Genomic DNA, 17,928 nt, shown 5'->3' with positions numbered 1-17,928 from the left:
ATCTAAATAGCTTTGGCCAAAGATAAGGTCATTAATTAGTCCGGGATTACAGAACGCCGCGGTCGGGCCGGGGTGGGCGCTCCGTCCGTCGGAGTCCTCAGCTCCGGCCCCGCAGCTCCGCTGCGCTGCGCGGGGGCTCCGGCACCGCGAGGTGACCGCTCCGGGGCTGTCACACGGGGGCTGCGGCACCGCGACGTGCACGAGCACCGCGACGTGCACGAGCACCGCGACGTGCACGAGCACCGCGACGTGCACGAGCACCGCCCCGCGCCCGGCTCGGCCCCGGCACCGCTCCGTTCCGCCCGGAGCAGCGGAGCGCCGTCGGGGCGCGGTGCCGCGGTGTCGCGGGGCCATCTGCCGGCAGCGGGCTCCGTCTGCTGCGGGGGGAGGGGGGAACCGCGCGGATCGGCCCCGCGTGTCCGGGGTGGGCGCGGGGACGGATTTAATGTCACTTTATTTCATAACCCCCCTCCGCTCCCCCCCCAAAAAAAAACAAACAAGCAAAAAAAAAAAAAAACAATAACAGAGAAATGTACCAAAGAAGAGATGAGCGGCGATTTAATTATGTATATCAAAAACCCACCGGGTGGGTCCGAGCCGGCTCCTGCAGTCAGCGCAGCGATGCTCCTCCTCCTCTCTTTAGCGCGGGGTCAGGGGCGATGCCTGCCCCCCACACCCCAGTACCCCCAGCCCCGTCCTGCCCGGCCCCATGTCCCCTCAGTGCCACCCCACGTCCCCAGGTGCTGTTCTCAGAGCAGGGGGGTGGGGACGACAGGAGCGGCTTTTTTGGGCTATTTTGATTTATTTCTGTATTTCTGCCTTGTTTCTGTTGCCCCTTTTCCCTCTGTACAAAATGAGCACTATGGTCGTGGTGTAGTGATGCAGTGCCCGGAGTTGCTCTCACTGCAGCAGCGCCCGGATCTGTTTGGATGTGGTGTCATCATTCAGGTGCCGGGTGGTGTACCTGGAAAGTGGGGAGCGTCACCCCACGGCCCTGGGGGGCTCTCAGGAGTGATGCTGATCCCATCCTGGAGCAGATGAAGCTCCCCCTCCCCCCGCTCACCTCAGGGCATTCAGGAGCCCCTCAGTGCTGGTGGAGGGTTGGTCCTTGAGGACTTTGATGCACCCCTTCATCTGCACAGGGAACGGAAGAGGTGGTGAGGGCCCAAATGGACTACAGACTTTCCTCTCCAGGGATCAAATCCCCCTCTGGCCCCCATGGGCCGTGCCCTAGAGCCATCACTGCTGCTTTAGGATTCGCTGTGCGGCTGTGACCCCCCCGGGGACACTCACATCGATCTTGGAAGTCTTAGCGAAGGCCCCCACGGGGTGGACGTGGTCATAGAGGATGATGACCCCGACCATCACCCGCATGCAGAACAGCAGCGTCTCGGTGTTGGTGAAGCGGCTGCGGTACTCCCTGCAAAGAGAGGGTCTGAGCTGGGAAGGGGGCGGAGGGATCCCCAGCCCCAGAGCCCGCAGGGTGGGTACTCACGGGGTCTCCAGCATCACCCTGCAGACACAGGCCATGGTGCTCAGGCAGTCGGTTGTGTCCTCAATGGGGAGCGTCTTGTTCTGAAAGCAAAGGGATCCCAGGGGCTGCCCCCACCCGGCCCTGGCCCTACATGGAGCCAGAGAGGCTTCACCCCACTGCATCCGCCCCTCCAGGCCCCCTGCCCCACTCACCTCTGAGACAAACTTGGTGGTGGCGTTGCTGAGCGTTTTGAGCATGGGGGTGGCCTCTGCGTAGAACAGGGACATCCTGTTGGCCATCTCATTGTTCACCTCGCTCTCTGCATCCAGCTGTGGGGTGGGGGGGACATGGGGATGGTGGCAGCACCGCTGTGCCCGGTGCCCCTCGAGGAGGTGGTCCTGGGGGGCCCCCTCACCTGGAGGTTGTTGATGCGGTTCCGGCTGATGGTCCGCCTGTAGTAGCTGAAGTCATTCTGGATGGCGGGGTTGGTCATCTAGGGGGAGTGCAGCGTTAGCAGATGGGTTTGGGGCTGCTCGGGGTGCCCGGGGCTGGGGGGGGCAATGCTCCAGCACCCAGCTTCAGCACCATCACAGAATCAGCATCGGGGCTGATGGGGGTCCGGGCGTGGGGACAGCGCGGGGCCCGCAGCCCATGGGGGTACCTTGAGCTCATCGAAGCTGAGGGTGAAGTGCAGGATCTCAGCGAACTGCTTGGCCAAGGCCTGCTCCCGCTCCAGGTGCTGCGTGGGGGGGTACGGGGGGCAGGTGAGAGCCTCCAGAAGGCTGCGCAGGGCGTTCTCTGCAGGCAGAGCATCACCGTCAGCACCTCAGTGCCGGACGGGGAAACGGAGGCCCCACGTGGGGCTACAATGGGGGTGCAGGGGAGGGCTCACCGAGACGCAGGGAGAACTCGTAGAAGCGCTTCAGCTTGGCAACGAGGGGGCACACGGCACTCCATGCCCTCTCCTGCAGCCGCAGGTCCCCGGGATTCTGGATGGCCTGTGGGGAGAGCAGTGGGGTGGCCCCGAGCTACGGGGAGAGCAGGGGGCCGGGGCTGCACCCACCTCTCGGATCTCCTGCCCGGCGCCCGTGTAGGACTGCAGCTCGGCCAGCACGCCCTGCGACTCCTCCAGCACCGCGTTCACCTGGTTCCACACCGCCGTCTCAGCCTCTGTCGGCTGCGCATCTGCAGGGCAGCGCCCCGGGAGAGAAACCCGGAGGGCTCTGAGCGGGACGGGGGCGGCCGCGGTCCGTGGGGTGATGTCCCCGTCCCGCTGCCCCAGAGCAGCCCCAGCCCCGCGCTGACCCCGAGGAGCCGGTCCCAAAAAGGGTTGACCCTGAGGGGCGGAGCGGGAGCCCCCGGCCGTGGGGCTGCCCCCTCCCCGGGGGAGAACCCTGGGGGCGGCGATGGGGCGGGCGTCTGGGATGGGGGCGATGCGATGGACGGCGGGCATGGGAACTCAAATGGTGTGGATGTGGAACTCATAAGGTAAGAAACAAAAAAAGGAAAATAAAAATCCCATCTCACTTTCAAAGTCAAGGAAAAAATTAGGGCCTTGTTCAAGTTCGTTATAAGTCAACACTTTAAGAAGGTTCCCCATGTGAAACCTGCAAGAGAAGAAACAAGAGGAAAAAAGCATGACGGCGAGGTGGGATCGGGGAAGAGGTGCTGCGGGCGGCGGGCAGAGCCCGTCCTCCCGGCCCTCTTCCCCCCGAGGATGGAGATGGGCGCTGCGATGAGTGATGGAGCGCAAGGAGCGGAGCGAGGAGAGCGATGAGGGGCGGAGTCCCCAAACCGGGTCCTGGGGAGCGGCCGCAGCCCCGAGCACGGGGATGGAGAGGGCTGTGCGCACCCATAGGGCCCTCCGGGGGGGTCCCAGGCTGTGGGGCTCGGGCGGCTGCGTGGCCCCGGCCCCGGTGCCTATTTTGGGACGTTCGGTGCCGGGGGTGATGCAGGGCTGCGTGCAGCCTCTTCCCGCAGCTGCTGGGGCCGGGCCCCGCGGTTGCTGCTGCTCTATATTTACAGCCCTCGCTCTCGTTCTGCGCTGTGCTCTGGGGGGAAGGAGGGGGGAGGCAGGAAGGGGACGGGGGCTGCGTCAGACAAAGCCCCCCCACCCCCCACGGCCACATCTCCCATCACATCCCTGTGTGCAGCCTGGAGCCGTGTCCCCGGGCACAGGACCAGGAACCTGTGGGTTTTGGGGTCCCTGAGCCCCAGTCCGTGTGGCACAGATCCTTCAGCCCCACTCCCAGCACCCGCGGCCTCCGGGCTGTCCCGGCCGTGGGTGGGGATGTGTGCACGGCCACTGGGTGCCATTGACTAATAGCCACGGGCACGTGCGGCGTGCCAGGTCCTGCTGCTGCCACGTGTCCCGTGTCCCCTTCACAGCTGAGATGTGTTCCCATGCAGGACCCTTGGGCAGGAGTGAGGCACCTTCTGGGGTCCAGCCCCACTCCCCAGCCCCACGCAGCCTTTGTAGGGCGCATCCAGCACGGCCCCAAGGATGCAGTGCTGCTGGGGGACACTGTGCCTGTCCCCATTTTCTGGGGAGAGGCCACGCAGCGGCCCCGGCCCCCTCCCCGCTTCACCCTGCTCACGGGACTTACTTTCAAAATCCAGGAAAAAATGAGGACAGTTTTCTAAATCTTTGCCCAATACCTTTATCAGGTTGCCCATGGCCAGCAGACCTGAGCGAGAGAAACAGCACAGAGTGGAACAGCACCGCGCTGCCACCGCGCGCCCTCAGCCCCCCCGAACCCCCACCACGGCGGCACCTACCTGCACCCCTCTGCCCCCACCCCGCTGCCCTCCCAGCGGTGAGCACCAGGCTGTGCGTGGATGTGGGGCTGCTCTCTGTGTTTTCAGTTTCTCGAGGAGGGGAGAGAAGCGCTGCGCTTCCTGTGGGTGCTGCTCACCGCCCCAGAACAGCCCCCGGGACAACGTGTCCTCCCCCCACGACCCTCTTTGGGCACCCCAAAAGGGCAGCGCTGGGTGGGGAGGACCCCACGCTGCGATCTCTGCCCCACAGACCCAATTTGGGCCCATCACCCACACCACAGCTGCAGCCCCGGATCCTTACCTCAGTGTGCCGTGCAGCTACGATGGGAGCAGGGGCTGTGCCACGCGCCCCGATCACTGCATGGGCTGGGGGGGGACCTGTGGGGGGCGTGGGGTCAGGGCTCCCGGCAGCTCGTGGCCGCTCGGCCCTTCGGGGCGGCCCCGCACACCCTCCAGCCTTCACCTCATTTGCCTCTGCCTGCTCGCACTGCCGGCAGCCGCTGCTTTGGATGCCGTCCAGCGCTTCCTCGAGATGCGGTCGGTGCACTCCACACCCCGGCACTGCCCGAGCATCCCCTGCACACCGCGTCCCTCGTGGAGACCTCCCGGGTGGGGACACCCTGGGCACGTGGGGCTGAGCCATCCCCACATCACCCCGACGGACCCCGGGGGGCTGTCCCCACGTCGCTGGGGGCTGTGCTGTTTGCTGACTGTACCCCATTGCGGGGCACCAGGGGATTTCCCTGTGCGCTGAGCCCGGGGTTTGTCCCCGTGGGTGTGGGGGTGTTTTTGGGGTGCTGGGCCCTGCAGGATGGTGCTGGGAGCGGTCAGACCGGGGAGGACGCTCAGGCGTTTGCATAAATTATGGCATCGCATCCTCGCGCCGCACCGAGCTTGTCCTTGAGGGGCAGAGTGCAGCGCTCAGCGCTGGGATTTGGGGTGCTGAGCACGCAGGGAGGGGCACGGAGGGATCCCTGTGGTCCCACTGTGGGGACACGGGTGCGAGGCCTGGCCCTGGTGTGGGGCTCAGTGCTGGGGAGGGATGAGGATGGCTGCAGCTCCTCTGCCCTGTGCCGGGGAACGGAGACGTGTGGCGGTGCCGGGCTGGGCCCCTCCATGTCCCCGTGGTGCTCTGAGGTTCAGCGCTCCATTTGCACCGATCCAATTCCCTCCACACCGTCCCACGGTGTGAGGTGGGAGGGGTGGGGGGCAGCACGTCCCCCTCGGTGGGGCTCTCAGGAGGGAGATTTGCTCTCTGCCCCCCCTCTGCCCATCACCGTGTGGGGACCACGCACCCCAAATCCCCTGCAGAGGACTGAGGGCTGCGTGCAGGCGGTGCAGCGCTGGGGACAGCAGTGTCCCCCCCCCAGCCACGCCCGCGGTGTCCCCAGGATCATTCCCAACGCACCGCGCCATCTCCCCGAGCATCACTCCAAGCAGAGGCACCGCGGCACCAGGGCCGGATCCTGCCCCAGGACGACCCCCGGCGCTGCCCCTTCCCCCCCTCCCCCCCCCCCCACACTTTGGGGCCGAACCCCCGAGCGGTGCCCTCCCCCCTCCCCGGCCCCGCTGCGGATGCGGCCGATTTACCGCATGGCTCCGGGGCGCGGAGCCGCAGAGCCCCTCCCGAGCTGCAGCATCCCGGGGGCTGCACCCTCCCGCCACCGCCTCCCCACCCCCCCCCGGGCCCCCGCCGCCCCCCGGCCCTCCCCGGCCCCGTTCTCACCGTAGCGGTGCGTGCGGTCGCTCCCGCAACGCAGGTGCGGGGGGGGAAGAGCCGCCCGCCGCTGCGTGCGAGCCCTGCGCCGGCTGCCGACTGCACCACAAAGCCCCCCATGGCCCCCGGCCCCCCCACGCCACCGGGGACGGTGACGTCTCAAGTGCGAGGGAGCCGGGGACGCTTAACCCGCTGCGTGCCGGTTGGCGGCATCCGCGGCCCTGCGGGTCTGTGCGCGCTGCAGGACGCGGGGACGCCCCGCACCCCGGGCTCGGGTGCTGCGGGACCGGGGCGATGCTCCTCCACATTCCTGTCGTTATCCGAGAGCGTCCCGGGGGGGCTGGGGGGTGCGGGGGGGGCAGCGTGACGGACCCACTCGGTGTCACTGTCACCCACGGTGCCCCCATCCCTGCAGCCGCCGCGGGTGGAGGGCTCCGAGCACCGGAAAATGGGGCGTTCCGTGGGGTCGCTCCCTATGGCGGACCCCCGCTGGGGGAAGCCGCTGCCCAATGCCCGCGCCGTGCCCCCCCCTCCGCCGCTCCGTGCAGCCTCAGGTGGGGGTCCTGCCCCGCACACGGGCACGGCGCAGCGCAGGGATGCTGCATTCCGCCCAGAGGGGTCCGGGGGGGATCCGACCCTCCCGCCCCCGGAGTGATGGATCTCTGCAGACGCGCTGTGTATACACAGCTGCAAATATTTGTGTCTGCATATAAACCGCTCCTCTGGTCCCGTCGGCGGGGGCAGATTCACGCAGCGGCTTCGCGAAGGACAGAGGCCAACCCCCTCCCCCAGCCCCGCGGCTCCGAGCCCACCCCTGGGGGCTGCTGGCACTGCCCCACTGCCCAGACCGCGCCGGGGGGGGGATGCGGGGGGGAGGCGAGGTCAGCGAGGAGAGGCAGAGCCATCGCTATGGAAACGCTCCGCGTTTGGCGCTGGGAATGAGGATCTGTGCCGGGCAGCAGCGGTGCGGGGGGTGCGGGGGCCCATCTCCAGGCTGGGACACCCCTGGACATCCTTGCGGTCCCCGGGCGCCCCTTTCCCTTTCCATCCCCCCACGACGCCCCCCAGCATCCCACCTCGCGCCCCCCACCCCGCATAGATTGGCAGCGCTCGCAGCCAATGGGCGGGCGGTGCCGGGTGGGGGGGCGGGTGCCTGAGGCTGCGAGAGGGGCGGGAGCGGCGCGGGCAGAGCCGGGGGCGGCAGCGCGGCCCCTCCGCACCGGGACCGGCTTCAGCTCGTGCCCGCGCCGCACGGACAGGTAATAAGCGGACGGGTGCGGCCGTCGGGGCCCCCGAGCTGCCCCCGCGCCCACGAGTGCCGTGTCCCAGCCCGACCGCCCCGTCCCTCCCCGCGTTCGCTCCGTCTCGGGGATGCAGCTCTGATCGGTGTCGGAGGGGGGGAGCGCGGGGGGACCACGAGCGCAGCTCCGGGGGGGTCCGGACACCCCCACGGCTCCGGCTCTGATGGCGGTGGGCGGCACTGCTGCTGCGATGCCGGGCAGGATGCGGCCTCTGCCCGCGGAGTGCCCTCACCGGGCCCACCATCCCAAAGTGCCCCCGTGTCCCAGGGAACCGATGGGGCTTTGGTGGGGGCTCCAGGCGAACTTCTCGTCCTCAGCTTTCTCCGTGGAGAGGAACTCCCGGAGACCTCAGGGGACCCTCTGCCACTCGGGCTGAGCAGCGGCAGCCGGGGCTGCGTGGGGGGGGCACGGGGTGCATCACCGGAGCTGCCCACGCGAGGCAGCGCTGCGGGCGGTGTGCGGTGGGTGGGCGCTGCGGGTCGGGTGCTGCTCGTGGGGCTCTTCCCCGCTTTGATCCCGGGGGCACAGAGCTGTGGTCACATTCGGCAGTGCGTGGGTGCCGTCTGCCCGGAGGGTCAGCTGTGCTGCGGGAGCTGTGCGGGGACGGTGGGGAGCACGGCCGCCCCATACCCGGCATGCACAGCCCCACGTTTCCCGTCCCAGGCACAGCCATGGGCAAGCACAGCAGCAAGCTGGCCCCGGAGGTGCTGGACGACCTGGTGAGGAGCACGGAGTTCAGCGAGCAGGAGCTGAAGCAGTGGTACAAGGGCTTCCTCAAGGACTGCCCCACAGGCATCCTCAACCTGGAGGAGTTCCAGCAGCTCTACATTAAGGTGGGCTCTGATGGGGCACAGCCCGTGGGGCTGGAGCACCCCGCTGCTGCTGTGCCAGGCTCTGCTCCCCGTGAGCTCCCCTCCCCGTTCCGATCTCTCTCCTCTCCTCTGCCCGCAGTTTTTTCCCTATGGCGACGCCTCCAAGTTTGCCCAGCACGCGTTCCGCACCTTCGACAAGAACAGCGACGGCACCATCGACTTCCGAGAGTTCATCTGTGCCCTGTCTGTCACCTCCAGGGGGACCTTTGAGCAGAAACTCAACTGGGCCTTCGAGATGTACGACCTGGATGGGGACGGGAAGATCACACGCTTGGAGATGCTGGAGATCATCGAGGTACTGCTGCTTAAATACGCCGGGTAGCTCGCATTTTCTGTGGTTTTTTTTTTTTCCACAGGTTTGGGGCCCATTCGACCACCAAAGAATGGGTTTTGGTGTCGGGAGCCTTGGCTGGATGTGGCTGCACGGGGCAGCAGCCCTGCCTTGTCCCGGCACCTCCTGCCCAGCTCCCACCCCGCTCCTCTCCCTGCTCCAGGCCATCTACAAGATGGTGGGGACTGTGATCATGATGCGGATGAACCAAGATGGGCTGACGCCCCAGCAACGTGTCGACAAGATCTTCACCAAGATGGACAAGGACAAGGACGACCAGATCTCCCTCGAGGAGTTCAAGGAGGCAGCCAAGAGTGATCCTTCCATCGTCCTGCTGCTGCAGGGCGATGTGCAGAAGTAGGGCCCGGGGCTCAGGGCTGGACTGGCTGCAGCCAACCTCAGCTCCCCACCATGGTGTCTGTCCCCACACCCTGCTGAGTGCCCCTGTGCCCGCTTGGCCTCGTGCTCTGTTCCCGCTGCCATCCCTCTGCTCTGCTCCTGGGCACTGCTGGCTCGAGGTCCCCTAAACGAGACCTTGCAGCTAAACTACTGATCAAGGGGAGCACCCTGACCCCCCAGGGCCAGCTGTCCTTGCGCCCTTTTTCCTACTGTCCCCATGGGGAATCCCGGTCCCAGCTCTTCCCCTTCCCACTGACCCTGCTGCTGAAGGGCTCAGGATCCTGGCCCTGGAGCCCGCTCTGCTGGCAGCACCCACGGGGCTGCTGGGGCTCAGGTCTGGCTCTGGGTTGTGTCCTGCCCTCACCCCCCACCCCTAGCTGTAGATTTTCTGCTTCTGCTTTCGATGGTGGGAATAGCCAAGGGTTGGTAGGGGGACCCCAGGAAGGGTCCAAGGTGACCCTTGGCTGTGGCACACGTCTGATCCCAGAAATCCCCAACACCGGTGTGTGATGTCCAGAGCTGTCCTGGCACTACTGAGGCCCTGCTCTGCCCCAGGGCAGCAGTACTGTCACAGAGTGGTCTTCATTCTGCACGTTGTGATGATGGCTGTGATGTCTGTTAGGAGGCTGTGGAGTGGAGTTACCTTTTCAGTTGTTTTGTTGGGTTTTTGGGTTTTTTTGCTTTTTGTTTTTTTAAATGGAAAAATAAACTGTCCCACGTGTGTGGTGTCCCCCAAAAGGCTCGGAGGGGGAGCAGGGGGAGGCAATGCTCCAGAGCATTGCTTCAGGGTCCCCTGCACCTGGGACAGCCAGGGAGGAGTGGTCCTGGTGCAGGAGGTGGTGTACATGTAACCCTCCAGATGTGCATGAAGCCCTGGGAAGGAATAGCATCATCTTGGGTGTGTGTGGGGGGGTAGGACCGGGCATCTCTTGTGGGGGAACAGGCTTCATGTGCCCCTCAGTGGGACCCTGGCTGCCTTTGGGCTGGGGGCTGTGTCCTGGGCCCACTGCAGCACTGCTGGGACGTGCTGTTGCTGCACATCAGCTCTCCACCCCCAGATTCCCTGCACGTTTCGTTCTCCATCGCCAGCCTGCACGCAGTGCCTGTTGCTAAGGAGCTCTCACCAACTTTAAATGCTTCTCCGGATTTAGCAGCAGCTCTGGCTCAGCCCGTGGGCAGGAACGTGGCTCTCCTTCCACCCCACAGTGCTCCCACATCTCCCAGTCCCGTGAAGGAGGACGGGATGGAGCCAAAGCAGCACGTGTGTTCCCGGGAGCACTGCTGGGGGGGCGGCTCTGTGCCCACCCGGGAGCAGCACGCAGCTCAGCGGTGCCTGGGGATGGGGGGGGGACGGTGCAGGTCACGCACACTGTGGAGACGGATGGGTCCGAGCCGGGGCTGCCGCGAGGAGGGCAGGGGCTCCGGGTGCCGGGAGGACTCGGCGACCCCGGGAGTGTGAATGGGAAATTCTCGCTCCCCTCGGGGCCGCCCCGGAGGACGCTCGGAGCTTTGCCGCAGAGAGCTGCGACGGCCCCGGGGAAAAGGGGGCTGCGATGGGGCCGGAGTGGCCTTACGCTCCCATAAGGGCGTCCCCAGGGGCTTGGCGTGAGAGCAGCTGGGGAGCCCTGGGCAGGGGAGGGGGCACCTGATCCGTTCTCCTGTTCGGGGAGAGGAATGGGCTCCCTGCCACCTCAGTCCCGCAGCACCGCGACCGCTCGGAGCTGCGCACGATGGAGGGGTCCCGGGTGGGGGCACCTCTGTGCCGCGCTCCGCTCCCTCGAGCCCGCTGATATGGGGCTGGGGGCGGCGGGGCGGGGCGGGCTCGGTCCCGAAGAGGTTAAGCCGCGGCCCGGTGGGATGAAACCCCGGAGCTTCATGGGATGCCGTATAAAGGCGCTCCGCCGCCGGGAGCTCCCGGTGCGCACGGAGCGCGGTGCCATGGAGCCGCCGGGCACCGCCGGGGCACCGGGAGCGGCGGGGCGGCCCTGGGACGAAGCGAAGGCGTTTTACGATAAGCTCGCCCCCAAGAAGAAACCTAAATCGGTGAGAGCTGCGGCGGGCGCCGCGTCCCCGCTGCTCCATCTCCGGGTGCTCCGCTCCCCCCGCGCTCCCCATCTCCTCCCGTTCCTCTGCGTTCCTCCTGGGTCTCCTCCTGCTCCCCCTGGGTGTGATGTCTCCGGGTTCCCCGTGGTCTCCTCTGCGCGTGAGGCTCCTCCAGGTGCCTTGGGGTCTGTCTGGCTCTCCGCAGTTTTAATTTGGCCCAACGGCTCTTTCCACGTCCTTGGGGCAGCACTGGGTGTCCCCTCCTCCGTGACACCTCCGGGGTCCCTCCCGAACCGGCGATGTCCCCGAGTCCCTCCCGGGCTGAGATGTCCTTGCAGAGCTACTCGTGCCCCGTGAGCTGCTGGTGCCCAGCACTGAGCCGTCAGCCGGGATCACAGCGTGGCTGTGCAGAGCTAGGGACAGCCCGGGGCCCCCGTCCCTGCGTGGGGTTTGTCGTGGGGGCGCGGCCGCCCCGCTGGGCTCTGAGAGATTAGTGTTATCTAACCAGGGCTGAGCTGTGCTGGGTTTAGAAATGGGAGCACAGCCGTGTCTCAGAATAGCTGCACAGTGCTGGCAGCCCGGCTGGGGGCTGCAGATGGCTCCGGCCGTACTGCCTGCGAGCCCCCAGCGTGAGGTCGGTGAGGTGGGGAGCACGGGGTGCAGGTCTCCGGGGGTGACCCTTGGCGAGGAAGGCTGTGCTCTGCAGCCCCCAGCTGGGGGCATCCTGCTGCAGACCCCTGGTCCTGTACCCTGCCACTGAGACATTGGCAGCAGGATACAGCTGTCGGTTTTCCATGCCGTGCCATCTGCCTCCTGCAGATATTTGCCCAAGCTCCTCCTCTTCCTCTCCTTGGGGCACTCTCAGCTGCACGGATGGGGAAACTGAGGCACGGCGCAGTGCTGAAGTTTGCTGGTGAGCTGAGATGTGGGTGCTCAGAGCTCGGGCTGTGCCACCCCTCCGTGCAGAGCAGTGCCCACCCGGCCCTGCAGCCGCCAGGCAGCTGTCCCACCTCGTGATGAATGGCTGCAGAGCACTGTTCTGCATTATAAATAATGCGTTTTGAAAACTCAGAGGCATCTCAGCCATTGCACTGAACTTTAATCCGATCCCGAGCAGGGGGCTTGCAGCCTCCCCGTGCGTGCAGGAAATGGTGCTGGCTGTGGTCCGTCTGTGCCCTCGTGTGTGCTGGGTCTGTCTGTGTCCCTCCCCTCGGGGGTACCGAACCTTCGGGTACCTCTGCTCCCCGGAGCGGGGCTGTAGGGTGGCAGGAGGCAGCGTGGTTTTGGGGGAGCGTTTCTGGGGAGCGCGTTCCTGTCTCGGGATCTCTGCTCTCCCGGTGCTGCCGCAGCCGCGCTCCTGCCAGCTGGGGGAGGTCAGCGATCAGGTTTTGTCACTTCAGCAATGTGGGGAATGTCCCCCGGCCTCTCCAGTGACACGGTGCGGGGATGAGAGGGCACGCTGCCGGGAGCTGCTGGCTCCGTGTCCGTGGGTGCAGCACTCGTCCGTGTGCCCTGTCCCACTCACCATGCTCCCTCCTGTTCTGTGTTTCTGTGGGTGTGGGGATTTTTGGGATGTTTCAGCTGAGGGGGGGAACCGTGTTTGACCCTGGAGTGAGTCCCACCTCTCCCTTTTCTCTGTCCAAATTTCACGTTAGAACTGTCCTCCAGATTTAAAATTTGGCTGCGAGGACTCAGTCTTCCCCATTACCCGGAGCTGTCAGCGTTCCTCCACGGTTTAGGAGGGGGTGGGTCTGGCAGATGCAGCCCCGGGCGATGCAGAATCGGTGCAGGTCTTGCACATCTCTGCTGTGGGCTGCGCCGGGGCCGGGATGGGGCTCACCCGCTCCGACAGCACCGGAGCGAGCAGGATCCCGCAGGTCTGTGCTTCCCACCCGCGGGGCTCCGGCAGCCCACGCTGGGGCAGAGCTGGAGCTTATGGTTATTTTTATTGCTGTGTTTATTACCTCTTAAATTACCCTCCTGGAGGCTCTAAGAGGCAGTGGAGGACCCGGAGCAGCCTGCTGATGTTTGCAAGGTGCCTGTGCTGCGTGGTGTGTGCTGCACGGCTGGATGCCCCCGAGGCTTTAGCAGTTATTAATATTTTCACGTAATAAATGGCCCATGACTTCAGAGTTATTAATTAATGAGTTAGACGAGTTAATAGCTAACACCTAGCAGGCAGCTGCACCCGAGGGGGGGGCCTGGGTGGGACGCAGTGTTGTGTTTGGGGGTTATGCCCGTGCTCGGGGTCCCTCTGGTCGCAGTGATGTTCTCAGGCTCAGCTCATCTGTATCCTAATCACCTGCTGCTTAATCTTCTTGCTGCGGATTTTGGGTACTGATGCCGCCGCTGTCGGCCCCGAGCGCTGCCACGGGGGCACCGGGTGCTGGGGACGGTGTGGGGCCGTGGGTGACTCGGTGCTGGGTGCGGGCAGGACTGGCAGAGCCGGGTGGGACAGAGCAGCCCCCAGGGCAAGAGCGGGGAGAAAAGGCCCCGTGCAGCAGAAGGCTGCCGCTTCTGCAGAGCTCCTCATTGTCTGTCAGCGCTGAATTTGTTTCCGTGTTCAAAGTGAATGATGGAGATGAATGGAGAGAGGGAGGGTTGGGGTGGGGGTCGGGGTGAGGTTGGCTTTTCCAGATGCCCCTCTCTCACTGCCCACTCCCACCGAAGGCCTCTTGTTCACTTTGGTGGATTATGAACGTTAATAATAATGACTCACAAATCACTGCCTGTGCCATTTGTTTGTCACGTTCCCACCCACAATAACTATACCCCGTGTCTCTGGGAGCTGAGCTGGCACGGGCTGCTTGTCACATCTGGACAGCATCAAAGCAGCGCTGAGCTGCACAAATCCTCTCTGTGCCGGGGTCAAGTGCTCCTCCTGGGGCAGCACTGTGGGTCTGAGGTGTCCTGGGAACCCGACTGCCCTGGGGGGTCTGGCTGTGGTGTAAGGGTGTCCCCAGTGCGTGGTGACAGTGCGCTGGGGTGCAACCAGGGCTCCGTCTGCTGGAGCAGGAGAAGGTTGGGTGTCAGCTCTGCACTTCGTGCAGCCGTGTCCCCAGGGGCTGAGCCTCGTGGTGGGGGCTGATGGATGCCCCCTCCCCATTGTCACTCTTCTCATGCAGCCGAAGCCTGAGAATGCCATCACCATCGCGGTGTCATCACGGGCACTTTTCCGCATGGAGGAGGAGCAGAAGATTTACAATGAGCAAGGGGTGGAGGCCTACGTGAAATACCAGCTGGACCATGAGAACGAGCCCTTCCTCCCTGGGGCCGCCTTCCCCTTTGTCAAGGTGAGCACCGCCCATGGGAGCCAAACCTGTTTTGGGCAGAGGGGTCACTGAGGGTGTATGTAACTGAGTCAGCGTGTTATCTCCAAAGGAAAGCTTCAAACCTGTTGTGTTAGGCAGCAGGAAAGTGGCTGGGTGGTTTTGCGACGTTGTGTGGGGTGTTGTGCCCCACGGGGCCATGCCTGGGCTCACTGACCTCCCTGTCCCCCGGTACCACAGGCACTGGAAGCGGTGAACATGAAGCTTCGGGAGCTCTATCCTGACAGCGAGGAGCTCTTTGACATCGTCCTGATGACCAACAACCATGCCCAGGTCGGGGTTCGCCTGATCAACAGCATCAACCACTACGGTGAGCTCAGCATGTCGGCACGTGGCCAGGGAGCTGTGGTTTGGCAGCAGGTGAAGGAGATGCTCCCTGCACCTCCTCTACCAAACCATGTGCTGAGCTTCTTGCTCCCTGTATCATAGAATCAAGGCTGGGGAAGACCACACCTGGTCCAAGCATGTACCCACCACCACCACGCCCTGTGTCACTGGGCTCTGAGTGGAAGTTGTCCACTGCAGACAGGCTCATCCCGTTGTGTCCCACTGTGCAGATCTGTTCATCGAGAGGTTCTGCATGACAGGAGGGAACAGCCCCATCGGTTACCTCAAGGCCTACCACACCAACCTCTACCTCTCCTCTGACGCCGAGAAAGTGAGTGGGGCCATTGAAGAGGGTGAGTCCAGGGTCTGGCCTGGGGGCTCAGGGGGGTCAGAGCCTGCAGGGGTTGGTGCCAGTGGTGTCGGTGGGCAGGTGGGGTCTGCCTTTCCCCCATCCCATCAGGATGGGATGTCCTTGATGCTCCAGAGAGCCTCAAGTTTCCATGGTAGGAAGGCTTTCCACAGGCTCCAGAGCTCTTCTGAGGCACTGTTTTCCCCTTTTATTTCTTCCATGCAAAGTGAGGTTTGTTATCTGAGGATGTGTTTTGGCTGTAAGATACCTTGGGGCCATGCTGCAGGCTCTGTTTGGTGTGTGCATTTCCTCGCTGTTTGCTCACAGCCTGTTCAGGTCCTTGGGTGACTGCCATCCTCACCTCATGCTTTGTGTCCTCAGGGATCGCCGCCGCCACCATCTTCAGCCCCAGCAAGGACCTGGAGGTGTCGGAGAAGCAGCTGCGTGTGGCATTCGACGGCGACGCTGTGCTCTTCTCAGATGAATCGGAGCAGATCGTGAAGGCTCATGGCCTGGACATGTTCTTTGAGCATGAAAAGGCACATGAGAACAATCCTCTGGCACAGGTAATGGTGTGGGGCAGCCAGGAACGGCCTCTGGGGCACACTGCATAGGGAACGGGGACAACTGGGACCAGACTGGTAGGGAGAAGGGAGTTGGTATTGGGGCTGATCCTTTGTGACATCCTTCCTGATGATCTAGACAAGGAGATTGAGTGCACCCTCAGTAAGCTTGCAGACTGCATCAAGCTGGGAGGAAGTGTTGATCTGCCTGAGGATAGGAAGGCCGTGCAGGGGGATCTGGAGAGGGATGGATGAGCTGAGGCCAACCGTGTGAGCTGTAGGTCCTGCACTTGGGTCACAACAGACCCGCTCTGCACCACTCATGCGGGGCAGTGTCTGGAGAAGAGAAGGCTCAGGGGGGACCTCATTGCTTACTACAACCCCCTGACAGGAGGTTGTGGTGAGGAGGTCAGCTTCTGCTCCCAGGGAGGACAAGATTAAGAGGTCTTCCCCAACCATAATGATTCTGGGATCCTAAGAGGTGCATCCGGCCCCCGTGGGACTGGGAACCGGGTCTCTGAGTAAAGGCTTCCCCTGCTCCAACAGGGACCCCTGAAGGGCTTCCTGGAGGCCCTGGGAAAGCTGCAGAAGAAGTTCTACTCCAAGGGGCTGAGGATGGAGTGCCCCATTCGCACCTACCTGGTCACAGCCCGCAGTGCTGCCAGCTCGGGCGCCCGCGCCCTAAAGACTCTGCGCAGTTGGGGGCTGGAGACGGACGAAGCGCTGTTCCTGGCTGGCGCTCCCAAGGGCCCTCTGCTGAAGAAGATCCGTCCTCACATCTTCTTTGATGATCAGATGTTCCACGTGGAGGGAGCCAAGGAGATGGGCACCGTCGCTGCCCACGTCCCCTACGGTGTCGCACAGAAGCACAAGCGGCCACTGCAGGAGAAGCAGCCCCAGAACAGCAAATAGGGCGTGGGCACGGAGCTGGGCTGCAGGAGGAGGAGGATGCCGAAGGCCTCCTGTCACCTCAGTGTTTTGTGGTGTCGTGACGTCCCTGTCCTCGTGGCACTGCTTCTCCTTCGGGTGGGAGTGACCCATCAGCCGTTCTGAAGCCCCAGAGCCTTCAGTTCCAGGAGCGAAAGTTGAGGTTGAGCTGTTGGAGCGGAGAGTGGTGAGCACAAAATGCATTTCCTGAAGCTTTGAACAGAATACTAAAGCAAAACCATGGCTTTGTTCCCTTGGGGGAAGAACCCAAGAGAGACCTGTCCTCTGCTGGACCTCCCACCAAGGTTTTGGTGGCTGTACCGTGTTCCTGTCATAGAAACACGGAACCCTTAGGGTTGGAAGAGACCTCTGAGGTTATCCAGTGCATCCTCCACTGCATCCCCCCTTTCCTTCAGCACCTCCAGGGACGGTGATCCCACCACTTCCCAGGGCAGACTGTTCCTGTTTCATATTTGGAAATACAGAAACAAATACATTAAATAGTATAAAGAAGAAGAATCCCATTTTCTGCTTTTGGAGCTTTGGGCCTTCGGCCCCAAATTTGGGTTCTTCCAAGGCTGTGTCTGCAGTAAGGCAGCCAGAGCCCAGCTCTGCTGTGTGCCTTCCTGGGTCTGTAGGCACATCCCTGGGGCTTAAATTAAAGTAAAAGCAGCCCTCTGATATTAGGAACATCATTTGAAGTCCATTTAGGCAAATCCACAGAGGATTTCAGCCTTGGGGACTTAATCAAAGGATTTTTTCCCCTCTCTGAGCTGAGCCCGTAGGGGTTCATAATCTTTTTCTCCTCAGCTTCTTACAGCTCTGCTGTTCCCAAAATAGACCCCAGGAGAAGGATCCCCCTCTGTGATCAGGGAGCAGGACGGTGGATCTGTGGGAGCTGCTTTGGGGTGGGTGTGAGCATCACAACCCATCCCCGTGCAAAGCCCCATCCTGGGGAACTCAGCAAATGTGAAATCCCTTTTGTGCTTCGTTCGCTCGTTCTGAAAGCAGAGTTAGCACCATGGGAGGGCACTCAGCATCGGTTCCTCGCAGCGACTTCCAGCTCTGCAGCTCCTCCCCGGGCTGAGGCCCGTCCTGTGGCTGTGCACCCCAGCTTTGCTTTGCAGGATGGCTGCAGCTGAAGTGCCCTTCCCACAGACACGCGTGGGGCTGACAGTGCCCTCGTGGGCTCTGCAGACTGTTTTCATGTTGCACTAAGTCCTGCTCCAGCAGTGAAAAGCGAATTGCACTTTTTCCTCCTCCCTGAACGCTTTCATTTTGTCAGACTGCTGTTTGTGGCACCTGGGTGCCCGAGGTCTGCAATCCAGCACCAAGAAGTCTGCAAAGAAATGAGTGTTGTGGCCATAGTCCATAAATATGTGTCTCTCAAGAAATCCCATCTTCATGTGAACAGTGGACGTTGGGCTCTGAGTGGGGGCTCTCAGCCCTTCTCATCCCCCAGTGGACGTTTCCCAGGTGTTTCCTGGGGGTCTCAGCTTGGCAGCTCAGCTCAGAGTG

General features: G+C 63.5%; 3 protein-coding genes across 6 annotated transcripts; 2 read left to right on the top strand and 1 right to left on the bottom strand.

The window, feature by feature from the left end:
* Positions 1–886: 886 nt before the first annotated feature.
* On the bottom strand, positions 887–4,630 carry LOC136053766 (CYFIP-related Rac1 interactor A-like). Of its 4 annotated transcripts, none has more exons than XM_065744677.1 (11): positions 4,554–4,630; positions 4,081–4,161; positions 2,538–2,659; positions 2,367–2,472; positions 2,136–2,272; positions 1,890–1,967; positions 1,687–1,803; positions 1,496–1,575; positions 1,294–1,420; positions 1,064–1,134; positions 887–964 (listed from the first exon to the last, which is right to left on the bottom strand). In XM_065744677.1, exons 2-11 carry the CDS (start codon positions 4,148–4,150, stop codon positions 901–903), a joined length of 972 nt encoding a protein of 323 aa, XP_065600749.1. In that variant the 5' UTR covers positions 4,151–4,161; positions 4,554–4,630; the 3' UTR covers positions 887–900. The 4 variants fall into 4 exon arrangements, with proteins under 4 accessions (XP_065600749.1, XP_065600748.1, XP_065600747.1 ...); XM_065744676.1 differs by lacking the exon at positions 4,081–4,161 and adding an exon at positions 3,002–3,081 and having other exon boundaries at positions 4,554–4,602; XM_065744675.1 differs by lacking the exon at positions 4,554–4,630 and adding an exon at positions 3,002–3,081 and having other exon boundaries at positions 4,081–4,167.
* Positions 4,631–7,165: 2,535 nt separating this feature from the next.
* On the top strand, positions 7,166–8,917 carry HPCAL4 (hippocalcin like 4). Its single transcript, XM_065744700.1, has 4 exons — positions 7,166–7,228; positions 7,934–8,103; positions 8,222–8,437; positions 8,637–8,917. The coding sequence occupies exons 2-4, from the start codon at positions 7,942–7,944 to the stop codon at positions 8,832–8,834; spliced, it is 576 nt and encodes a 191-aa protein (XP_065600772.1). The 5' UTR covers positions 7,166–7,228; positions 7,934–7,941; the 3' UTR covers positions 8,835–8,917.
* Positions 8,918–10,663: 1,746 nt separating this feature from the next.
* NT5C1A (5'-nucleotidase, cytosolic IA) lies at positions 10,664–17,405 on the top strand. Its single transcript, XM_065744670.1, has 6 exons — positions 10,664–10,915; positions 14,041–14,208; positions 14,425–14,554; positions 14,802–14,924; positions 15,302–15,486; positions 16,030–17,405. Exons 1-6 carry the CDS (start codon positions 10,664–10,666, stop codon positions 16,393–16,395), a joined length of 1,224 nt encoding a protein of 407 aa, XP_065600742.1. The 3' UTR covers positions 16,396–17,405.
* The last annotated feature ends 523 nt before the right edge of the window (positions 17,406–17,928 follow it).

Source organism: Cyrtonyx montezumae, unplaced genomic scaffold (assembly GCF_038088225.1).
Source record: "Cyrtonyx montezumae isolate F1298 unplaced genomic scaffold, pur_monq_1.0 scaffold_31, whole genome shotgun sequence".
NCBI classification, from domain to species: Eukaryota; Metazoa; Chordata; class Aves; order Galliformes; family Odontophoridae; genus Cyrtonyx; species Cyrtonyx montezumae.
This window is presented reverse-complemented; position numbering and strand designations above follow the sequence as displayed.